Here is a 23,736-nt window from a genome sequence, read left to right on the forward strand (position 1 = left end):
CTGAAGAAAAACAACCTGAAAAAAACAGTGGGTAAGCAAACTGAACAAACTAAGATGAAATGAAATAAATGCAAACAAAGATTGTAAAAAATGTAAAAAGGAATGCAAAAAAAAAAAGGAAGAAAAAAAAAGAAAGAAAAAATAACTAAAACTGACTAAAAATGAAAGTAAAGTGGGGGGCTGTCATGCTCTGAAATTATTGAACTCAATGTTCAGTCCGGCAGGCTGTAGTGTGCCTAATCTGTAAATGAGATGCTGTTCCTCGAGCTTGCGTTGATGTTCACTGGAACACTGCAGCAATCCCAGGACAGAGATGTGAGCATGAGAGCAGGGGGGAGTGTTGAATCGCTCTACACCTCCATCCCCCACCAGGATGGTTTGAGGGCTCTCCGCTTCTTCCTGGAACAGAGGCCCAACCAGTCCCCATCCACCACCACCCTCCTCCGCCTGGCTGAACTTGTTATCACATTGAACAACTTCTCCTTCAACTCCATGTATTTCCTTCAAGTAAAAGGTGTCGCTATGGGTACCCGCATGGGTCCTAGTTATGCCTGTCTTTTTGTGGGATATGTCGAGCATTCTTTGTTCCAGTCCTACTCAGGCCCCCTCCCCCAACTCTTTTTCCGGTACATTGATGACTGTATCGGTGCCGTTTCCTGCTCCCGCCCCGAACTAGAAAACTTTATCAACTTTGCTTCCAATTTCCACCCTTCTCTCACCTTTACATGGTCCATCTCTGACACTTCCCTTCCCTTCCTCGACTTCTCTGTCTCCATCTCTGGGGATAAGTTGTCTACCAATATCCATTATAAGCCCACTGACTCCCACAGCTACCTCGACTACACTTCTTCACACCCTACCTCCTGTAAGGACTCCATTCCATTCTCCCAGTTTCTCCGTCTCCGACGCATCTGCTCTGATGATGCTACCTTCCATGACGGTGCTTCTGATATGACCTCCTTTTTCCTCAACCGAGGATTTCCCCCCACTGTGGTTGACAGGGCCCTCAACCGTGTCTGACCCATTCCCCGCACCTCTACCCTCACCCCTTCCCCTCCCTCCCAGAACCGTGACAGGGTTCCCCTTGTCCTCACTTTTCATCCCACCAGCCTCCATATCCAAAGGATCATCCTCCGCCATTTTCGCCACCTCCAGCGTGATGCCACTACCAGTCGCATCTTCCCCTCCCTTCCCCTGTCAGCATTCCGAAGGGATCGTTCCCTCCGCGACACCCTGGTCCACTCCTCCATTACCCCCACCACCTCGTCCCCGTCCCAGGGCACCTTCCCTTGCAATCGCAGGAGGTGTAATACCTGCCCATTTACCTCCTCTCTCCTCACTATCCCAGGCCCCAAACACTCCTTTCAGGTGAAGCAGCGATTTACTTGTACTTCTTTCAATGTAGTATACTGTATTCGCTGCTCACAGTGTGGTCTCCTCTACATTGGGGAGACCAGGCGCAGACTGGGTGACCGCTTTGCGGAACATCTCCGCTCAGTCCGCAAGCAGGACTCTGAGCTTCCGGTTGCTTGCCATTTCAACACTCCCCCCTGCTCTCATGCTCACATCTCTGTCCTGGGATTGCTGCAGTGTTCCAGTGAACATCAACGCAAGCTCGAGGAACAGCATCTCATTTACAGATTAGGCACACTACAGCCTGCCGGACTGAACATTGAGTTCAATAATTTCAAAGCATGACAGCCCCCCACTTTACTTTCATTTTTAGTCATTTTTAGTTATTTTTTCTTTCTTTTTTTTCTTCCTTTTTTTTTTGCATTCCTTTTTACATTTTTTACAATCCTTTTTTGCATTTATTTCATTTCATCTTAGTTTGTTCAGTTTGCTTACCCACTGTTTTTTTCAGGTTGTTTTTCTTCAGGTTTGCACTTGCTGATGTTCAATATTCAGTATATTCACACCTAATCTGTACTAATGCTTTGTCTTTCAACACACCATTAACATATTGTTTGCCTTTGCTCCGTGACCTTTTGGTCAGCTATGTGGCCTGGTCCAATCTGCACCTTCTCCTTTGTTATCTCTTGCCCAACCCCCACCTCACTTGTTTATAATCTGTGACTTTTCTAATATTTGTCAGTTCCGAAGAAGGGTCACTGACCCGAAATGTTAACTCTGCTTCTCTTTCCACAGATGCTGCCAGACCTGCTGAGTGAATCCAGCATTTCTTGTTTTTGTTTCAGATTTCCAGCATCCGCAGTATTTTGCTTTTATATTACTGTAGTCAGCAAGTATAGCAGGCACAGTATAGATTCACCAGAACGTTACCAGGGCTCCAAGGATTAGAATTTTGTGGAGAGATAACGTATACTACACTTGTATTTCCTGGAATACAGAAGGTGAAGGGGTGATTTATTTGAGGTTTTTAGGATTTTGAAAGGAATAGGGTAGATAGAGAGAAATGTTTTGTGCTGGGTGGGGGAGTTTAAGACAAGGGTACATAACCTTAAAAGTCAGAGCCAGGCCATTCAGGAGACAAATTGGGAAACACTACCTTATGCAAAGTGTTGGAGAAGTGTGGAACTCTCTCCCTCACTAAAAGCAGTAAATGCTGGCTCAATTAATAATTTTAAATCTGAGGGCAATAGATTTTTGCTAGACAAGGGTATAAAAGGATATGGAGCAAAGGTAGATGGATGGAGTCAGGATATAGATCAACTATGATCCTACTGAATGGCAGAACAGACTTGTGGAACTGATGGGCCTACTCCTGTTGCTTTGTAATTAGCAACACTCCTTCCAATTGTTAGGAAAATGCTTCCTTTTAAAAAATTTTTTTTTTGAGGACTTGTGCTAAAACTAAAAATATTCCATGGATGTGTATTTTTTTTAAACCAAGTTCACCGACAGGACAAGATGTTGTTTGAAAGCCACCTCTGTTGGTGGCCACCTGTGATTTGGCTCAGAAAACAGCAGAACCCTTGGTGACTTGGGGAAAAATGGTCACAGAGAAGCCACATGTCAAGGTTTATGGAAGTCAGGAGGTCGGCTCACTGTTTGGAGTTTGGACATTGTTTTCAGTTTCAATGGTGGTGTGAAATGCTTGAAGACAGTTGGTGTTTTCCTGCCAAGGGGAAAAGAAACTACCCAGCTCACCTCCTTCTCTAGATTTTTGAAGAAATCCTGCTAAGATCCAGTGTGGGGGAAGAAAAGCTCCTGGTGCTGTATAGCTCCTGAGGAGCTGAAAAAAAAAATCCTGCAATTCAGGTGTGTTCTGGCAAAAAAACCTTGATGCCTTATTTTTCCTAGAAAGCCTACTAGAATAATTCTCAACATCTCCAAAACGGACTGTTTCTGAAACGATCCTAGTGACCTGTCTCCGTATACCCGGATGCCAGACTAAAAAAGGGACAACTGACTTCCTTCCATAATCTTCTTTTTTCCTCAAGAGTTAGCAAGTATTTGGCCAAAGTAGATTTTGTCTTTTTTTGTAACAGACCTCTGCAGAGTGAATTTCTGCATTTTTTCCAGTGTATGTGAGTGTGTGTAATTGGGGACTTTTTAAAAAGGGAACTTTCATATTTTAATCGGTGTGGTAATGCTTTGTTTTGTTACTGGTTAAGTCTTGTTTTATATCAAATTGATAATTTTGTTGTTTATTAAAGTCTGGTTGGTGTATTTTGTTCTGGGATAAAAAATTAGTATATGATTGGCTATATCAGTAACTGGGTAAATATTTAAATAGATGTTGTGACCTGTGGAGAAGTAGAACTAGAAAAGACATCAAGCCACCGTCCAAAGGACTGTCACTGACCTCATCTCCTCTGGAGATCTTCCCTCTACAGCTTCCAACCTCATAGTCCCGCAACCCCGGACAGCCCGCTTCTACCTCCTTCCCAAAATCCACAAACGGGACTGTCCCGGCAGACCCATTGTGTCAGCCTGCTCCTGCCCAACTGAACTTATTTCTTCCTATCTAGACTCTATCTTTTCTCCGCTGGTCCAGTCTCTTCCCACCTACATCCGTGACTCTTCTGACGCCCTACGTCATTTTGACAATTTCCAGTTTCCTGGTCCCAACCGCCTCCTCTTCACTATGGACGTCCAATCGCTCTACACCTCCATCCCCCACCAGGATGGTTTGAGGGCTCGCCGCTTCTTCCTGGAACAGAGGCCCAACCAGTCCCCATCCACCAACACCCTCCTCCGCCTGGCTGAACTTGTTCTCACATTGAACAACTTCTCCTTCAACTCCATGCATTTCCTTCAAGTAAAAGGTGTTGCTATGGGTACCCGCATGGGTCCTAGTTATGCCTATCTTTTTGTGGGACATGTCGAGCATTCTTTGTTCCAGTCCTACTCAGGCCCCCTCCCCCAACTCTTTTTCCGGTACATTGATGACTGTATCGGTGCCGTTTCCTGCTCCCGCCCCGAACTAGAAAACTTTATCAACTTTGCTTCCAATTTCCACCCTTCTCTCACCTTTACATGGTCCATCTCTGACACTTCCCTTCCCTTCCTCGACTTCTCTGTCTCCATCTCTGGGGATAGGTTGTCTACCAATATCCATTATAAGCCCACTGACTCCCACAGCTACCTCGACTACACTTCTTCACACCCTACCTCCTGTAAGGACTCCATTCCATTCTCCCAGTTTCTCCGTCTCCGACGCATCTGCTCTGATGATGCTACCTTCCATGACGGTGCTTCTGATATGACCTCCTTTTTCCTCAACCGAGGATTTCCCCCCACTGTGGTTGACAGGGCCCTCAACCGTGTCCGACCCATTCCCCGCACCTCTACCCTCACCCCTTCCCCTCCCTCCCAGAACCGTGACAGGGTTCCCCTTGTCCTCACTTTTCATCCCACCAGCCTCCATATCCAAAGGATCATCCTCCGCCATTTTCGCCACCTCCAGCGTGATGCCACTACCAGTCGCATCTTCCCCTCCCTTCCCCTGTCAGCATTCCGAAGGGATCGTTCCCTCCGCGACACCCTGGTCCACTCCTCCATTACCCCCACCACCTCGTCCCCGTCCCAGGGCACCTTCCCTTGCAATCGCAGGAGGTGTAATACCTGCCCATTTACCTCCTCTCTCCTCACTATCCCAGGCCCCAAACACTCCTTTCAGGTGAAGCAGCGATTTACTTGTACTTCTTTCAATGTAGTATACTGTATTCGCTGCTCACAGTGTGGTCTCCTCTACATTGGGGAGACCAAGCGCAGACTGGGTGACCGCTTTGCGGAACATCTCCGCTCAGTCCGCAAGCAGGACCCTGAGCTTCCGGTTGCTTGCCATTTCAACACTCCCCCCTGCTCTCATGCTCACATCTCTGTCCTGGGATTGCTGCAGTGTTCCAGTGAACATCAACGCAAGCTCGAGGAACAGCATCTCATCTACCGATTAGGCACACTACAGCCTGCCGGACTGAACACTGAGTTCAATAATTTCAGAGCATGACAGCCCCCCACTTTACTTTCATTTTTAGTCATTTTTAGTTATTTTTTCTTCCTTTTTTTTGCATTCCTTTTTACATTTTTTACAATCTTTGTTTGCATTTATTTCATTTCATCTTAGTTTGTTCAGTTTGCTTACCCACTGTTTTTTTCAGGTTGTTTTTCTTCAGGTTTGCACTTGCTGATGTTCAATATTCAGTATATTCACACCTAATCTGTACTAATGCTTTGTCTTTCAACACACCATTAACATATTGTTTGCCTTTGCTCCGTGACCTTTTGGTCAGCTATGTGGCCTGGTCCAATCTGCACCTTCTCCTTTGTTATCTCTTGCCCAACCCCCACCTCACTTGTTTATAATCTGTGACTTTTCTAATATTTGTCAGTTCCGAAGAAGGGTCACTGACCCGAAATGTTAACTCTGCTTCTCTTTCCACAGATGCTGCCAGACCTGCTGAGTGAATCCAGCATTTCTTGTTTTTGTTTCAGATTTCCAGCATCCGCAGTATTTTGCTTTTATTATAGAAAAGACAGTGCACTCCTCCCATCTCAGTCGTAACACAATATAGTCCCCGGTCCCATATGCGTGGTGTCTAGCAGCATGCTTACCTGGATACATTTTTAATGTTAGTATTAAATTAATCACAATTAACAGAAATTTAGTTTAAAGAAAAACAAAATGACATTTAGATTTTTAAACAGACAACTTTCTCATCCCTCTCCCTCTAGTTTCCTCTTTCTCTTATCCCTCTCCTCTTCATTTCCCCATTCCTCACTCCCCATCTTCCTTCCACGTTTCCCCAGGTCGGCCTTTGTGCCAACCGATATTGTGCTGGCCTGGAGCTGATACTTTGCGGAAGGGTGTTCGTTTGGCAACTGCTGTTTTGCCTGCAGAATGGTAAAGAGGCCTAGCCCTCAAAATGGAATGGACCTTCTAATGGCAGGATCAAGCAGCCAGCTGGCACACTCCACCTGACGGCCACCTGATATTGATAATCTACCCCTCTCTTTCTAAGTTTAAAAGCGTGTTCAAAATCTAGTTCATGCCTCAAAATAAAATTGCTAATCTTCAGAGATTAGCATCAATATAAATTATAGGAATAAAATAGAGCCTATTGCTTTCCTGGCTGATTTGAAATCAACACTGATAGAAGAAAATTAAAATATGTTAAGTACCAGAGACATCAAATTTTGCTTGTTGCAAAGTTTCAAAGACCTCTTCTTGTGCTGGAAGATTAGGAAACCTTTGTTCCAGAGCAGCTAGAATTTCTTCATCTTTCAAAGTCATTCTTCCAGCTTCAGAAGTCCTGTTCATAGAGTCCAAGATTATTGCACCTAACAAACAAATAAATAAGCATATTGTTACAAAACCAGTAGTAATCACATCTTTTAGAAATGAATACACCAATATCAATTTTTTAAAATCTCATCGGTAGTTCAACGAAGCAGAAATTGAATGTCAATAAGTGAAAATTTAGAACTGAAGATGTTAATATGTAAAGATTAGTACAATTACTGCCATTCACTTCTACACTGACTACTTACACTACTTACAATTGTTCACACATACACATAAAAGAGTGTGAAAACAGTCCTTGGTTGAATGGACTTACTCTGAATACATAGATTTAATCACATGCTTCACTGCTGCAATTAATCTCTCAGATCCAGTACCACTCATCAGCAAAAGACTGTTTTGTTTCAGAGTACAACTTTAATTCTCTATTAAGTCACTGAGGTGTTTAATTTGCACCTATTATGCCTCAGTTATTTTGTTCCTTGCAATTTTGTTTGCACATTTACAGGACCACAGATGATATATATGAAGCTCAGTGCTTTACTGACAACTGACAAGCCAATCAGAAAAAAATCTCTACTCATTTGGTGCGATTTCAATTTTGGGGTCAGGACTCCAATGTCATGTTCACTTCCGGGTCCCAACCCCATATTGCGTTGGCACTATGCACGAGTTAACAATTTAATTGGAGAACCAATTAATTGGCCCAGAATCATGTTCACCAACCAGTTAGAAGCAGGAAGGAGGCGGGACACAGGGAGCAGCAGGCCCGATTTCAAGGGTGAGCGGCAGCCATTGCTGTGGTTGTCGAGCGTCTCAATGATGGAAAAAGGAGCCGTGTAGAGGGTAGGGAGGGCCCCTGTGCCATGCAGACATGGAGAAGCATCATGTTCCCTGCCAGTGAATGAGAAAACCTGTAAGGTTGACCAGCAAGGTATGGCTGGAAGTGGACCATGAGGTCAGCAGCAAAGGAGTGATGAGAAGGAACTGGCCAGTGCAGGAAACATTTCAATGACCTGCTTAGGTCTGGCAAGGTGAGTCCAAAGATAGACCCAGATGGCATTCCTCCTGATCAGCAGTCACCAGAATGCAAAAGTGAGGGACATCCTGAGGGTGCATAGAGATCTGCTGACCATAGGAGAGATGTGTGCTCAGCAGCATTTATGACCCATAAGCATGGTTCATTATATGAGTATTACTGGACAGTAGGCAACAGGGAAATCTGCAACATCCTATTCAAATGAAAAGCTGCAAGTGGTGAGGGAGAGGAGCATTGTCCGAATGGCATCTTTCTACATCTTGCAGGCCAAATGGGAGAACGACGCCAGGGAGAGGGCACGCTTGGACGGTGGGGTTCACCAGCTCGTGTCACTGACGCATTTTCAGGAGCTGGCCCTTGATCTGACCAGTGTGGCAAGCCACTGGGACATTGGAGATGGAGAAACGGAAGTCCAACATAGACAGGGTGAAAGGATCTCAACATCCCCAGGTTCAGGGGATGCATGGCAATACTCCCAGTGCAACGAGTTGCTAATGCATAAGTTGTTAGCTCATTATTTCAAGCAGCAAAAGAATCTGTTGCTTGTGCCAATTTCTTATGACCACCTTCGCCTATCTCTCCCACAGGCCAGCTGCAGACAGGGAGGAATTAAGCCACCACCAACCTATTCTGGAGGTGTCAGAGAAGGAAGACATCTCAGAGCCTGCACCGTCACAACGTTCTTGCGCATTCTCCACCAGGTCAAGACACTCACACCTCGGTGGGTCCTCACACAGTATTAGAGATGGTGGCAGAGGGTGAAGCACACATGCACTTCAGAGCTGGAGGATCGGGGGAGGTAGAGATGACAGTGGCCAGTCCCCCTCAGAGGATGGAGGACAGGTGGAGATGCAGAGCCTTGGGAGTCACAAAACAGGCAGCTCTACCTGGAGAATCAGCGTGAGATGTGTACCCACATGTCGGAGTTACCTGAGGCACTGCAGAGTCATGGGATGAGAATGGAGGAGTCCATTCATCTCATGTGCTCCACAATGTCTCAGTGCTTTGAGCAGATGAGCTCCTCCATTGAGTGACCAACCTCATGGAAAGCCATTAATGGCATCACTCAGAGTGGATACAGGAACAGCACACTGACATGCAGAGGATGCATGCTGCAGTCTGTAGTGTTGACCGGTCAGTAGCACAAATGACGCAAAGAAGCATGGAGTGGATCCCAGCTGCGCCCCAGCTGGTGGTTCCCTCGAGCAATCAAGGTCACCATGAAAGCGCTGAGGTGGCGGAGAATGGTGATGAGGGGGGGCAACCCTGAAGGGGTTCCACTATCATCATCTGCCCCGTGCCTCCTCCAACGGACAAAGCACCTGTGGAGTCACACCCTGTGACAAAGACTACCCCTGCAGTGAGGCCGGTGCACTAGCCTTTGGAGGTGCCCGCACCGGCATCTCCACGAAGAGGTCAACCTCCACAGGCATCTCAGTCCTAGATGGGCGTTAGAAAGCAGTCCGCCTCCAACTCATCCTCAGCCACAGGGGAACAGCCCATAGGAATGGTCGTGTGCGGAAGCCGCCGGGTTGGTGATGTTACTTTGTGCGTGACTTGGGTATTTCTCTTGTACGAGACATCAAACTGTTCTGCAATGAAGCACTGGGCATGTTGTTGCACAAAGGCAGACTTTGTGTTTCCATTTCATCATGGCAAAAGGCAGGGGAGAATGGCAAATGAGGGTTGGCAAAGCAATGGAGTGTGTTGGGGAAAAGTGTCAGGTGGAGACTCTGGAGCCTTGCAATGTTTGTGCCATTGGAAGGTTGTTGACTTCTGTTCTTAACAGATGCTTGCTCTCACTCAGATGAAGGAGAATCTCCTCTCCAAATGTCCTACAGACAGAGTCTCGCTCAGGTGAAACATGTATGGATCAGAGGTGACTGTAGCATCCCTACCATCCTGATAAGCACTCTGCCTGCTTAGCCTGCCACAGCAACGTTCCTGAAAAGAATGGGGACCATTCTCCAGTTCCTCTTCAGCCTCCTCCTCCTCAGAGCTGTGCCATTCCAATGCTTCTCCCTCTTCAGCGTCCACACCTCTCTGCAGGGCCATGTTGTGAAGTGCACAGCAGATCACCGCAAAGTGTGAGACCATTGAGCGAGTGTACTGGGAGGCACACCCGACCAGTCAAGGCACCCGAACCTTATTTTCATGAGGCCGATGGCCTGCTCAATGATGACCCTTGGGCTCAGGTGGCATCGATTATAGTGTCACTCAGCCTCCATGGCAGGGTTTCACAGCGGAGCTATTAGTCATCTCTTCACAGGATAAGCCTTATCCGCTAACAGCTATCCATGGATTTCCGATTGCTCCATGAAGAGCGGTGGGACTTACAACTGCTGAAGGATGAAGCCATCTGGCAGTTTCCAGGATAGATTGCACACACCTGCATAAAAGTGCTTGATGTGGTTGCGTACAAGCCGTGCCTTTAGGGAGTAGTATTCCTTCCTCTTGAGCAATCTCCCTGGCTGGTCAATCGGTGCCTTGATGGCCACATGGGTACAATCGATGTTCCCCGGCACCTGAGGCAATCCAGTGAAGGGGGAAAATCCCACTGCCCTTTGAGCTTGAGTGCCACCTTGAATTAAATGTAATTCTCTGCCCTCTCGAACTGGGTGATGTAATGATGTTCTGCTGCCAGTGAGATGCCACCAATGTCTGCTGCCTCTGCTTGGAAGGACGCAGTTGCAAGAAAGTACAAGATCACTTTGACTTTTACAGCCACGGGAAGGTCATGGTGATGGTTCCTGTGAACCCTCAGATGACCCTCAATGAAGGCACACAAGTCAGCAAACATCTGCCTGGACAGGTGCAGCCTTCTTCTGGCAGTGACGCTCCGCCACGTCCAGGTAGCTTTTCCTTTGGCATTTGACCCTCTGCTGAGGTTATTGCCTGCATTGCCTTACTGCCCCCTGGATCCCTCTTGCCCAAGGGTCTGCCTCCACTCCTGCTCCTTCCTTTCAATCGGACTCTGCAGTCTTCCTGAACCCCTGATCATGAACCCATGAGGCCCATAAGCTGAAGGTCGCATCCAACACTCTGCAAAGCTGCCCGTGCCCCAAAAATGCCCTTGTTTAGAGTGAAGAGATATGACACAATTGTCCTGACTCAGTACAATTAGTTCCCTGTGAATGAGGGCCTTTTCTGATCCTTCCCTCTTCAATTTTGCCTCTTGCTGCTGTCTGCCATTCTGACTTGCTCCCCGCTCTCTCTGACAAGCTTGTTAAGGGGCTTAACTGGTTATTACCCATTTCAGGTGTGTTACCTCTTCTGGCTCCCGTCGAAGTCTTTTAAATTTTCAGTGTGTGGGTTTCATGTCAGGAAACCTGCATGCCAACATGAGGGATAGGTTTAAGTGGCCACCCGCACCCCCCATTCCCATATCATTTAAATAAAACTCCCACCCAGGGTGTTAAATTACCATTATTCCCACTACCTGCCGCCCCAACCTTAATAGATATGCAAATATAAAATTGAGAAATTACCGCACAGAAGGCAGCCATTTGGCTCATTGGACGTATGCCAGTGCTAATTCTTCAACTGGAGTTATCTACACCAATCACATTTCCTTGCCTTTTTTCTGTGCCGATTTATATTTTCCCTTTAAAATACTCAGCCAATTCACTTTTAAACCACACTGTTGACAGTGCAAAAATAGCTACTTTTGGTAAAGCATTTGTCATGAAGCCCCCCACCTGCCAAGAATGAGGCATGTTAATTTTGTCATATGAACATTAATTTTAAATTGTTGCTGGAGTGAAGAAATTACTTGTTGAAAAAAAAATCACCAAACACTTGGCTGGAGGACATTTGCATACTCCTGAAGTCCCCAGCATTACAGATGCCAGACTTCAGTCAATTCGATTCACTCCGCCTGATATCAAGAAGCGATTGAAGGCACTGGATACTGCAAAGGCTATGGGTCCTGACAATATTCCGGCAATAGTGCTGAGGACCTGTGCTCCAGAACTTGCCGCACCCCTAGCCAAGCTGTTCCAGTATAGCTACAACACTGGAATCTACCCGGCAATGTGGAAAATTGCCCAAGAATGTCCTGCACACAAAAAGCAGGACAAGTCCAAACCGGCCAATTACCGCCCCATCAGTCTACTCTCAATCATCAGTAAAGTGATGGAAGGTGTCATCAACAGTGCCATCAAGCAGCACTTGCTTAGCAATAACCTGCTCAGTGATGCTCAGTTTGGGTTCCGCCAGGGCCACTCAGCTCCTGACCTCATTACAGCCTTGGTTCAAACATGGACAAAAGAGCTGAACTCAAGAGGTGAGAGTGACTGCCCTTGACATCAAGGCAGCATTTGACCGAGTATGGCATCAAGGAGCCCTAGCAAAACTGGAGTCAATGGGAATCAGGGGTAAAACTCTATGCTGGTTGGAGTCATACCTAGCGCAAAGGCAGATGGCTGTTGTTGTTGGAGGTCAATCATCTGAGCTCCAGGACATCAATGCAGGAGTTCCTCAGGGTAGTGGTCCTAGGCCCAACCATCTTCAGCTGCTTCATCAAGGACCTTCCTTCAATCATAAGGTCAGAAGTGGGTATGTTCGCTGATGATTGCACAATGTTCCGCACCATTCGCGACTCCTCAAATACTGAAGCAGTCCGTGTAGAAATGCAACAAGAAATTGACAATATCCAGGCTTGGGCTGATAAGTGGCAAGTAACATTTGTGCCACACAAGTGCCAGGCAATGACCATCTCCAACAAGAGAGAATCTAACCATCTCCCCTTGACATTCAACGGCATTACCATCGCTGAATCCCCCACTATCAACATCCTAGGGGCTACCATTGACCAGAAACTGAACTGGAGTCGTCATATAAATACCGTGGCTACAAGAGCAGGTCAGATGCTCGGAATCCTGTGGCGAGTAACTCACCTCCTCACTCCCCAAAGCCTGTCCACCATCTACAAGGCACAAGTCAGGAGTGTGATGGAATACTCTCCACTTGCCTGGATGGGTGCAGCTCCAACAACACTCAAGAAGCTCGACACCATCCAGAACAAAGCAGCCCGCTTGATTGGCACACCATGCACAAACATTCACTCCCTCCACCACCGACACACAGTAGCAGCAGTGTGTACCATCTACAAGATGCACTGCAGCAACGCACCAAGGATCCTTCGACAGCACCTTCCAAACCCACGACCTCTACCACCTCGAAGGACAAGAGCAGCAGATGCATGGGAACATCACCGCCTGCAAGTTCCCCTCCAAGTCACACACCATCCTGACTTGGAACTATATCGCCGTTCCTTCACTGTCGCTGGGTCAATATCCTGGAACTCCCTTCCTAACAGCACTGTGGGTATACCTACCCCAAATGGACTGCAGCGGCTCAAGAAGGCAGCTCACCACCACCTTCTCAAGGGCAATTAGAGATGGGCAATAAATGCTGGCATAGCCAGTAAAAAATATGCTAAGAGACAGTGCTTCGAGAGACAAAAGAATTGCTTACTGATTCAATTAATAGAGACTGGTCTGGGCAATGGTGATCCACATCTCGTCGGTGTAAGAGACAGCACTACATCCTCCACCTCCCCCCACCACCCCCCCCACCCCATGAGAACTCTGAAATCCACAAATGCAGGTGTTTGTTTCAACACTTAGTCACAAGACTAACCTGCTGGCCAACTTTGAGTTTTGAATTGTGTTCACAGGACAGTTTGAATTCAGAATGCAGAGTGCAACTGAACCTGAAACAAGACAGCCTCTCTCCAAGCTGGCTCTCTCTGATTTTCTCACAAGCTTCCAGACCCACTGAAGACACGTAAACCTCAAGAGAGAAGACTCCTACATCAAAACAAGTTGAAGCGTGCACTGGGCCCCAACAAACAGCAAGACTTACCGGCAACCAAAGACTCCACATTGAACTTAAAGTACCGTAAATAACAACCAGATATTACCTCAAACTTTTCCCCTTTATTCTTTCTACTTTTTCTGTCTCTATCTGCGTATGTGTTTATCGCGTATGCATGCTAGCATGGTCGTGTCGCATATTCGTAGTCGTTCACCAAATTAGAGTTTAAGATTAATAAACTTCCACCTTTCTTGTTTAAATTTAAGAAAACCTGTCTAATTGATTTCTTTGCCTTACAATTGGAAAGCAGTGAACAAAGATTCACTGAGGGGAGCTAAAACAGTGTTTTTAAAAAATTAAACCCTGTTACGGTTAAACCAGGCAAAGGCTGAGAGGGAACCCCTAGACCCCTGTCTCACCTAGTTGTAGCACATTGCGTGTGCGAATAACCTCCCAAGTTAAATTTTTTTTTTTTAACTTCCCTTAAAATTCCTCTAGGATAATCTAGATTCAATTAGTTAACCAGTGGAAGCAATCTTTCCATATTATTCCTCTCAAAACCTTCCATAATATTTAAGCACTCTATGTAGTACAATAGTCTAGTGATTCCAGTTGAGCTCAATCACAAGTGGGACTGTGGAATGAGCATTTTCCTAACCTTTATGTATTTCTGGGGTCAGACTCATTACCATAATATGGGAGAACTAGTCGCATTGAAAATGGCTGTGAAACTCACCCATTAGAAGGAGGGACAGGATGTGTTTGTGATGGAACCAGTAATCTTTTACAACTTGTTGACAGAGTGATGTAATTTTACGATAGTTAAATGAGCCACTCTTGCAAGTGCGATGAAGCACTTGCCAAAAGGAGACCTCACAACTCATCCATATAAACCAAAAGCTGTTTCCTTGCAATTTCCTGCCTTTGCAGAGACCTTTGGCGGGGCGGGGGGGGGGGGGGGGGTGAATTTTAACCAACAAAATGGGCAAGTTTGCGACGGGTGGGAAAATAAAGTCTTAAAGATCAAATTTCGAGCCCATACCTGCCTCCAGCCTGCCCTCTTTTTGGCATTTGTTTTTTAGTTCGATCTTGGGATCTGAGCATCGCTGGGAAGGTCAGTATTCATCACCCATCCCTAACTGCCCTTGAGCAGGTGAGTGCGTTTACACCTATCTCCTGGATCTAGCATACCAGCCTGAGGAACCTCTGTGTTCAGGCATCTCCCCCAACCCCTACTCCACCCGAGACCTCTGATCCCTTCCCCCTGTCCTGAGGCCTACTATCACCTCCTCCAAGATCTCTGATCTCCCTCACAGCAAGGGCCTCCAATCTTCCCCCAAACCAGAGACCCAATGACAGCCCCCCCATCTCCCAACCCATGCCCCCAACACCCACCCTCCCACCACCTCAGACACCCAATTTTTAGCCCAGGCCTTCGAACACCATCCCCTCCCAAGCCTCCTGACCTCCCCATAGGCCTCTGATCTCTTCCCATCACCCTATTCTGGGAACGCCATCCCTTCCGATATCACTTCCTCTCCTCCAGATCGCTCTTCCCGGCACAGATTTACCTGGTGCTGTAGCCTTTACTGTCCAGTTCCCCACCTGACTGAAGTCAAGCCTGTCAAGCAGGCTGGCCTCCAGGCAGGGAACCAATCGGTGATGTCATGGGAATGTTGGAGTTAAAACTCCACAGCGTGAGGGGAAATCCTGACTTCCAGTTTCGCTGTGACTTTCTGACCCATGCACTCCCAGCAGGTCTGGTAAGTAAAAATTCCAGGCCCTTGCAACCTTTAGGATTCTTAGAATCCTGGATTGCTAGATTCCGAATGCACCTGATTTCTTTTCAGAACATTACACGAGTTGGTGTTAGATTCTGCATTAACTCGGTAAGTTGAGTCACATAAGTTAAGCAAATAAGTCACCTATAGAACAGCACAAGCTTTTATATAATGATTGTAGATTTAAAAGACCTGGTAGTTTGTACAGTGAACAGACAAAGTCCTTTCTACCACTTGTCTGTAACTTTCTAGCATATACTTACTATTCTGCTTCAATCCAGACCACTGTGTGATTCACCTCTTTTTTCACAGGAATAAGTGGAGTTGCAAGGTGTGTTGGTCTGAAGAGTGCTGTGCTTGAGAATGCTGGGAAAGTCAGAGTGTTGGGCTTGGCACCTGAAAGTATTATGCCACTCACCTTTCCTGCCCTCCTGAGGTCCTTGAACCTCTTGGGGCAGGATATCCAGGTTCGAGGAACCACACTCCTGCTGCTCACTTCCTTGGCCACTTCCATCCATGCCTACTTGGTTTGACAGGCTGGCCTCTTCCTCCTGTCCTTGGGAAACTTCAACTCACTCTAGTCCCTCAGATCCCACAGCAGGACTTCCAGGAAGAGTCCAAGACCCAGGCAGCAGGCTTCCCAGGTCTCCTCTCCATTCCAGTGGTTGCTGAAGCCATGGAAATCAATACACAGTTCAATGATTCTACCCCTGCTGGGATCCCTTTCACTAGAAATCCTTAATTGCTTTGACAAATTTGGTGCATTGTCCCATCTGCCCTCTCTGATTGGTCACGAAACCTGGAAGCAGGATGCTAATGCTGTGGTTGAGTTAAAGAGCCACATCAAAGTCCACTACTAAATCAGACGGGTTCCCAATCCATTAGTGGCTGCCCCTCTGCGAGCAGGTCTTTTTAGATAGAATTCTGCCTAATGCGTCAGGATTGGGGTGCCTGGATCAGATGCATGACAGATCTGATGTATCTCTGGAGGATAATGTGTGTGTACAGGTTACTGCAAAAAACTTTCAAGGTACGGCAGTGCACTAGCAGATCTATATTTTAAATACTGCACTCACCAGAAAAAGCTGGCACCATCTAAACAAGGGTTATTAACCAACATGTTGATTGTAACAGAATTTTCAGTGATCATGGATGCAGGGATAATGATTTAAAGTGCTCTGCCTATAAATATGTGAGATAAGGTCATCTTTCAAAGCAGCTTCAGAAGCAGGGTTGCTGACAGTACAGATTATAATCTGTACTGTGAAAAATTTAACAGAGGTAAGAGATTTCATTTAACATAGCTGAACTATGATTAATGGCAATATTCCAATTCACCTTCACCACATTACAGATGAAGCAATATGATAGGCAGAGCATTGCTTGTCAAGTAGCAGCTGCTCCTTACCAAAGAAAATAAGCATGTATCACCTTTCAAAGATATGGAGCTATCTTGACAAAATTCAATTTCCCAGAGTGCAGACACCTGAAAGTGCTGATGCTATTTTGCGTGTTAGTTCAACTCGGTTGACTGCACTTTCGTCTTTTGATTTCCACACCAGGGTGTAAGCACATTATCTAGGCTGACATTCCAGTGTGGTACTGCGGACTGCTCCATTGTTGTAATAAGTCTGTCAGACAAGATGCTAAACAAAGGTCCCCATCTCTCTATGCAGGTGGCACAATTAGAAGAACAGGAAGTACTCCTGATGTCCTGATCAACATTCCTTCCTCAACTAATAGCACCAAAGGAGAGATTCTGGTTATTTATCTCATTGCAATTTTTAAGACATGGTTGGTGCGGAATGGCTGCACTGCTGTCTACATACTAACTGTCATTGTGTTTCAAAAATATTAATTGTGTAAAGTGTTAGTGTTTCAACATAAGCTGATACACAAATGCAAGAACTACTGTATCATTTATATCTTCCCAACTGGATCGGACCCCATCTTTCAGTAGTGCTTGTCAGAACATACAACCACTCAGTGAGGAGGTTCAAGGCTGCAGGGGCAGGGTTTACCTTGCAAATTCCCAGCTTAAGGCCTGGATCTGCTTGGGGGGTACCTGACTGTGAAATTACATGGGTTGCACAGCCCTGACTCTGCCACTGACTTCATCACTATTAATGACTATCAATACACACCAGTCATGAAGAAACGGAGTACATAAGGCTACGATTTCAGCACCCATCTTTCACTCTCCATAAATCTAAGCTCATCCAAAACTCTGCTGCCCATATCCTAAATCTTTCTAAAAACACTGGTCAAATCTCAGCAAGAGTATTGATCAATTCTGGGCACCACACTTTGGGAAGGATGGCAAGAGAGTGCAGAGGAAATTTATTAGAATGGTACCCGGTATGAAGTACTTTGGATCATGTAGAGAAACTGCGATGGTTCTCTCAGCAGCATAGAAGGTTAAGAGGAGATTTTAGAGGTTCCAGCTAGAAGCAACAAGAAACAACTTTATTTTTGCACACAAGTAGTTGTGATTTGGAATGCACTGTTTAAAACAGTGGTGGAAGCCTATTCAATGGCAACTTTGATATATATCTGAAAAGGAGAAATTTACAGGGCTCCCCCCCCCACCCCCGCCCCCCCCAAGCTGTATTTGCGCATGTGCCACTGCAGCTCCACCTAGTGGTAGCGTTGTCAACAAACGCAGCCATGTTTTTAAAAGATACAAGAAGGTAACGTTTAACTTCATGGATACTGGCCTACACATCAAAATCATAATTTAGCACATAATGTATAAATAATGACATATATATCATTGATTCATATTGGTCTAGGTGGTCCAATGATAGTCCTCCTTCCACAAGCATCCTTTAAGTGTGTGCGTATGTATGTGCGTGTGCGAGCGCACATGTGATCAAGATCACAAATGGACATGCACATTCTTACCTCTGAAAAGATGTGTTAGTTGATGGTTGAGCAACTCTGGAGCTTTTTGAAGGATTTCTGAAACTATTAGAGCAGTGCAGGATCCCACCTGCTCCAGGACAATTTCACACTGAGTAGAATGTTGTGGCTCTTGTTCATGGTGATCAATTATTTTGACAACCGCTGCTTCAAGAGCTTTGTCATCACTAAAAGACAATAAGGCATTATATGTAATGCTATATGTGCACATTCTTCCATACATACTTGTTGTTTAATTTCTGTTCCATTAGAATTGCAACAGTTAAAAATTAGGAATATAAGAGATAACTCAGCAAAACTTTGGTCCCAAAGTTTAGACTCTTAAGACTCACTGGATGGAAGCATAAATCACAAATATTACTCTAATGATATAGCCTCAATTCTCCAAATTGCATTCATGCGTAAAATGGTTCTGGGTTCAAGAACACATGCTAACTGGATCGGCCCTATAGCTGTAATCAGTGTGATTTTTAACAATAAATTCAAATATTAAAATATTTCAATCAAATTATTTCAGCATAATTATTTGTGGCTTATAACATTATTGGTTTAAATTAGCTGCCTTTAACTCACAGAAAATAAATTAGATCACTAATGGGAATTAAATTGGTTAAGTGTAGTACCAATATATCAACAGTTTTCCTATTAAGCCTGTATCAAATTATATATTTTTTTCCTTTTAAATATTGCTCGGCTTTGTTACAAACGTGCAGCACTTCAGGTAACCTAATGAACCAAACTATTACCTAAATGGCATTTTGTGCTGGCAGTACTTTATTAATCTAGGCATTTCACTTCACTAAAGATCACTTTTGCACTAAATATATTCCTACTCAGTTGATTTATTGATGTGGAAACCTTACCTTTAGTGGTTTCAGTAATTTGCAAAAATGTAGATAATCCATAAGCCTTACACACCTACATCCATACTTAATTGGCAAACATTTTTTTTTATAAAGGAGGCAGCAGGAACCACAATGTTATCCAAAAAGGTCAGACCTTTCACTGTTCAGTTAAAAGCTTCAGAAGTGCAGAAATACTTGAGAAATCAAATGTCGCTTGGCTCATCAAATCAGCAGTCTCTATCCTCGTAATCAAAATAATGGAAAGGATCCAGAAGAGAACAGCATGCTTAAACATCGAGAGAGTTATTGATTTAAAGAAGCCCTTATAAGCTCTTTCATTTCATGATGTGTATTTTTGATTTTTTTTTAAAACAAGCTATTTTGTTTCCCCTGCCACTATATTTCCTCCATCATCATGCAAGAGGACAGGGTAGTCTAAGGCATCAATTTGCTCAGAATTATCGCAAATACCACTCCATTATGACTAGATGGGTCAACAGAAGAGCTGACCCAAGTCTATTGCTATCTAGTACTCCAAAACGATTACTACCAAGCTATGTGAAACATGATGGAGGGTTTTGCAATATAGACAAACATGCAGGCAACTTCAATTCAAATTCAACTCACAGCTGTGCTAAATCCTTACAATTCAAGCAAACAGAAGTACAGATCTGAAGTCCATAAATACAAGCTCAAATAGTTGCAATTCGTACTCGTGCTCTTTGAGAGCAGTGTCTCCTGCACAAAGGAACCAACAGAATTCGACACATGTAAAATAAAATCTCGATGGGTACTGTCATATTAAGAGCAAAATATCTGCTCAGAGAAATGCACTCAACGGTACAGTTTTATTGCATATTAATATTGCCATAGAATGTATTATATTGAGAATTATAAAGCAGTCCTGTCTTGTTTTGGTCTGTTAGTTGTCCCTTTAAATCAGATACCAACACAGCTTCAATCCATAATTAATACAATATTGTAAAGTTTGTGGTTGTTATTGTTATGGTCACCTTTGTAAAGAATTGAGAGAACGTCTAACAAGATTTTTTTTGAATATATTGAATTTGTAATTGACAGTTTTGATTATGGGAGTCTTTTATTTTTTTAAATGAGGCTGGTAGCTTGGAATTTCTGTCAAGGCTTGGTCATGGATTCAGTACTATAAAAAGGAGAAAACAGCCCTTTGAGGAGAGCCAAACTAAACAAACTGAATTCGGCATAGAATGGCTGACACGTTTCAACTAGTTTGTGAGGAGACAAGAAAGGGAGATACAGATATAATAATTGCTTATAAAGGAAAGAGAGTAGAATGTCAATTCATAAATCTATGTTGTTTTCCTTTCAAGGAGTAGATGATAAACGTTTTAATGTAAATATGCTGTGCACACATTTTACTATTTATAATATATAGTTATGTCTTTGCTTTTTCATTAAATCTATTAAGCAAATGTATTAAATAAACTACAGGTGAGGTCCCATGTGGCATTATATTGTTTAGTGAAATGTAGCTGGATCATGTGAAGGCATAAGGATAATGCCAGCAGCTTAAAAATGGTTTCAAAATCAGGGTTTTCATATAATTGACTTGGACACATTACATTTTACTTACACAGTAAGGGTAGTGAACATATTTTCTTAGAAGCTGGGACTCGGTTATGAGAGTGATCTAATAAATAAGACTGGAACATTTAGAGTAAATAAAGGTGAAAGGAGCTCAAATGGAACAATGAGTATCAGATATAAATGGATAACCCAGAAAAATGCATTCAACAGCTTAGTGCTTTATTCAGGTATCAATATTGTCACACAAAATATTGAGCTAACTCTTTAACGTTTAGAACAACATATTTAGCTACCACAAGCTTCTCTTCTGATATAATTAGTGAATTTGGCAGAGTAACCCATAAAAGGATGACAGAACCTTAATGGGCATTCAAAATACAGCTCTCCATGAAGTTAAATTCGAAATCCGCTCTCAACTCTCTACAATGGCCAGTATAAAATTTTCCTCATACTACAAGAGAATATAGATGCTTCACCATAGGAATTGGGTGCGGCCCCATTTCTCATTCCCATAATGCTCAAAGATCCAGTGCACCAAGGGAAATGGATATCTCCCCTGATGGCATATATCAGAGATAGAATGTCCCCATAGTAAATTACAGTTGAAAATTGCATCCCCTAACACGAAAGATCAGAAGCTCATTTCACCAGCCCCATTAAGCTGTCACAGTACTGAATCTTTAATATAAAATTTCTTGTGTTTATCATGGATATCAAGCCTATTGTGCATATTGTGATCATCAGGGTGCCAGAGGTTTTTTTCTTCCACATTGGTTAAGTGTGCTATGTCTGTGTTTTGCTCCTTTCCAGATGATTATTTTAAGTTATACTTTCTAATTTCACCAATCATATTAACCACTATTCCATTTCAATAAAGCTGTCTGTGGACTCTGAACATAATTGTGAATTATCATTTAGCTTAGCTTTGCCTTTTATAAGCCCCTTAGTTTTTAATGTTACAAATAAGTATTGATTTTTATTCATTTTCTCTGAATTTATCCAGGTTTTTGGGGTCCACATTTTCCCCACTGAATTTGTCTTTTTTTTAATGTTAAAAAACTCCAAATACTCTAAATTTATCTTTCTGACCTTTACACTTATGCAAAAGAGTGAACTTCTTTTTCATTATTAAAATAATTCCATTGTCAACTTCAATTCCAATAAGGACAAGCTCCTAATAGGTAGTTTGCATCTCTTTCAACAGATTAGATGTACAAAATTTTAAAATAGTAATTTTCAATTTTAAGGTAATTTCAAGGGAACAAGTAAGCAGACAAAGACTCGGGGTAATTTTAACTGGCAAAATCAGGCAGGTTTTGTTCACGTGAGAGGTTATAAAGCTAAACTCTGAAACAGGAAACCAACCCTCCCCTTATAATTTTAGCAGAGGCAGGATGAGGGGCAAGCAATCAATCCATTCTCAGGAGGCGGGTTGATAATTTCATTAATTTTAGAGTTAAAATATGTGCCTTCCTTTGAACAGTGATTCTATTTTTAACCTCAGTCGGCAAGTTTTCCTGGCAGCGTGAAAGCTGGAAGGATGCACTAGATATGATTTTCCAAATTCCCCTGGATTTTGGAATGGTCACAACAGATTGGAAGCTAGCAAATGGAGCACTGCTATTCAAGAAAGGAGGGAGAGGGAAAATATGGAACTACAGGCCAGTTAGCCTGACATTAGTTGTCGGGAAAGTGCTGAAATCTATTACTAAAGAAGTCTTAACAATTCACTTAGAAAATCATAGTATGATCAGGCAAAGTCAACATGGTTTTACGAAAAGAAAATCATGTTTGACAAATTTATTAGCATTTTGTGAGGATGTAATTAGTAGAGTACATAAAGGGGAACCAGTAGGTGTAATACATCTGGATTTCCAAAAGGCATTCAATAAGATGCCACACAAAAGGTTAATAGGCAAGAAAAGGGCTCATGGAGTTGGGGATAATATTTTAGCATGGATAGAAGATTGGTTAATGGGCAGGAAGATCACACAAGATCAGATGGCAGGTTGTTCAATCTTGCCTGTCTTAGAGCGAAGACCAAAGTACGGAATGTCCTCATCAGGGAACTCCTCTTTGCTGATGATGCTGCATTAACATCCCACACAGAAGAGTGTCTGCAGAGACTCATCAACAGGATTGTGACTGCCTGCAACGAATTTGGCCTAACCAACAGCCTCAAGAAAACGAACATCACGGAACAGGACGTCAGCAATGCTCCATCCATCAATATCGGAGAACACGCTCTGGAAGTGGTTCAAGAGTTCACCTACCTAGGCTCAACTATCACTAGCAACCTGTCTCTTGATGCAGAAATCAAGCGCAGGGGAAAGGCATCCACTGTCATGTTCAGACTGGCCAAGAGGGTATAGGAAAATGGCGCACTGACACGGAACACGAATGTCCGATTGTATCAAGCCTGTGTCCTCTGTACCTTGCTCTATGGCAGCGAGGCCTGGACAATGTATGTCAGCCAAGAGTGACGTCGCAACTCATTCCATCTTCGCTGCCTCCGGAGAATCCTTGGCATCAGGTGGCAGGACCATATCTCCAATGCAGAAGTCCTCAAGGCAGCCAACTTTCCCAGCATATACACCCTACTGAGCCAGCAGCGCTTGAGATGGCTTGGCGATGTGAGCCGCATGGAAGATGGCAGGTTCCCCAAGGACGCATTGTACAGCGAGCTCGTCACTGGCATCAGACCCACCGGCCATCCATGTCTCCGCTTTAAAGACGTCTGCAAATGTGACATGAAGTCCTGTGACATTGACCACAAGTCGTGGGAGTCAGTTGCCAGTGATCGCCAGAGCTGGCAGACAGCCGTAAAGGCAGGGCTAAAGAGTGGCGAGTCGAAGAGACTTAGCAGTTGGCAGGAAAAAAGACAGAAGTGCAAGGAGAGAGCCAACTGTGCAACAGCCCCAACCAATTTTATCTGCAGCACCTGTGGAAGAGTCTGTCACTCTAGAATTGGCCTTTATAGCCACTCCAGGCTCTGCTCCACAAACCACTGACCACCTCTTGGCACTTACCCATTGTCTCTCGAGACAAGGAGGC

General features: G+C 44.2%; 1 protein-coding gene across 2 annotated transcripts in view; it reads right to left on the minus strand.

Annotated features, from left to right (window-relative positions):
* The window catches only part of LOC137369191 (protein prune homolog 2-like), a 558,836-nt gene that overhangs the window by 406,868 nt on the left and 128,232 nt on the right, over positions 1-23,736 (minus strand). For both annotated transcript variants that reach the window (XM_068029990.1, XM_068029989.1), the window contains exons 4-5: positions 18,254-18,438; positions 6,589-6,747 (exon numbers count right to left, since the gene is read on the minus strand). In XM_068029990.1, the coding sequence (XP_067886091.1) occupies positions 6,589-6,747; positions 18,254-18,438 (344 nt within the window). The remainder of the gene's footprint in view (positions 1-6,588; positions 6,748-18,253; positions 18,439-23,736) is intronic.

This window comes from Heterodontus francisci, chromosome 4 (genome assembly GCF_036365525.1).
Source record: "Heterodontus francisci isolate sHetFra1 chromosome 4, sHetFra1.hap1, whole genome shotgun sequence".
In the NCBI taxonomy this organism is placed as follows: domain Eukaryota; kingdom Metazoa; phylum Chordata; class Chondrichthyes; order Heterodontiformes; family Heterodontidae; genus Heterodontus; species Heterodontus francisci.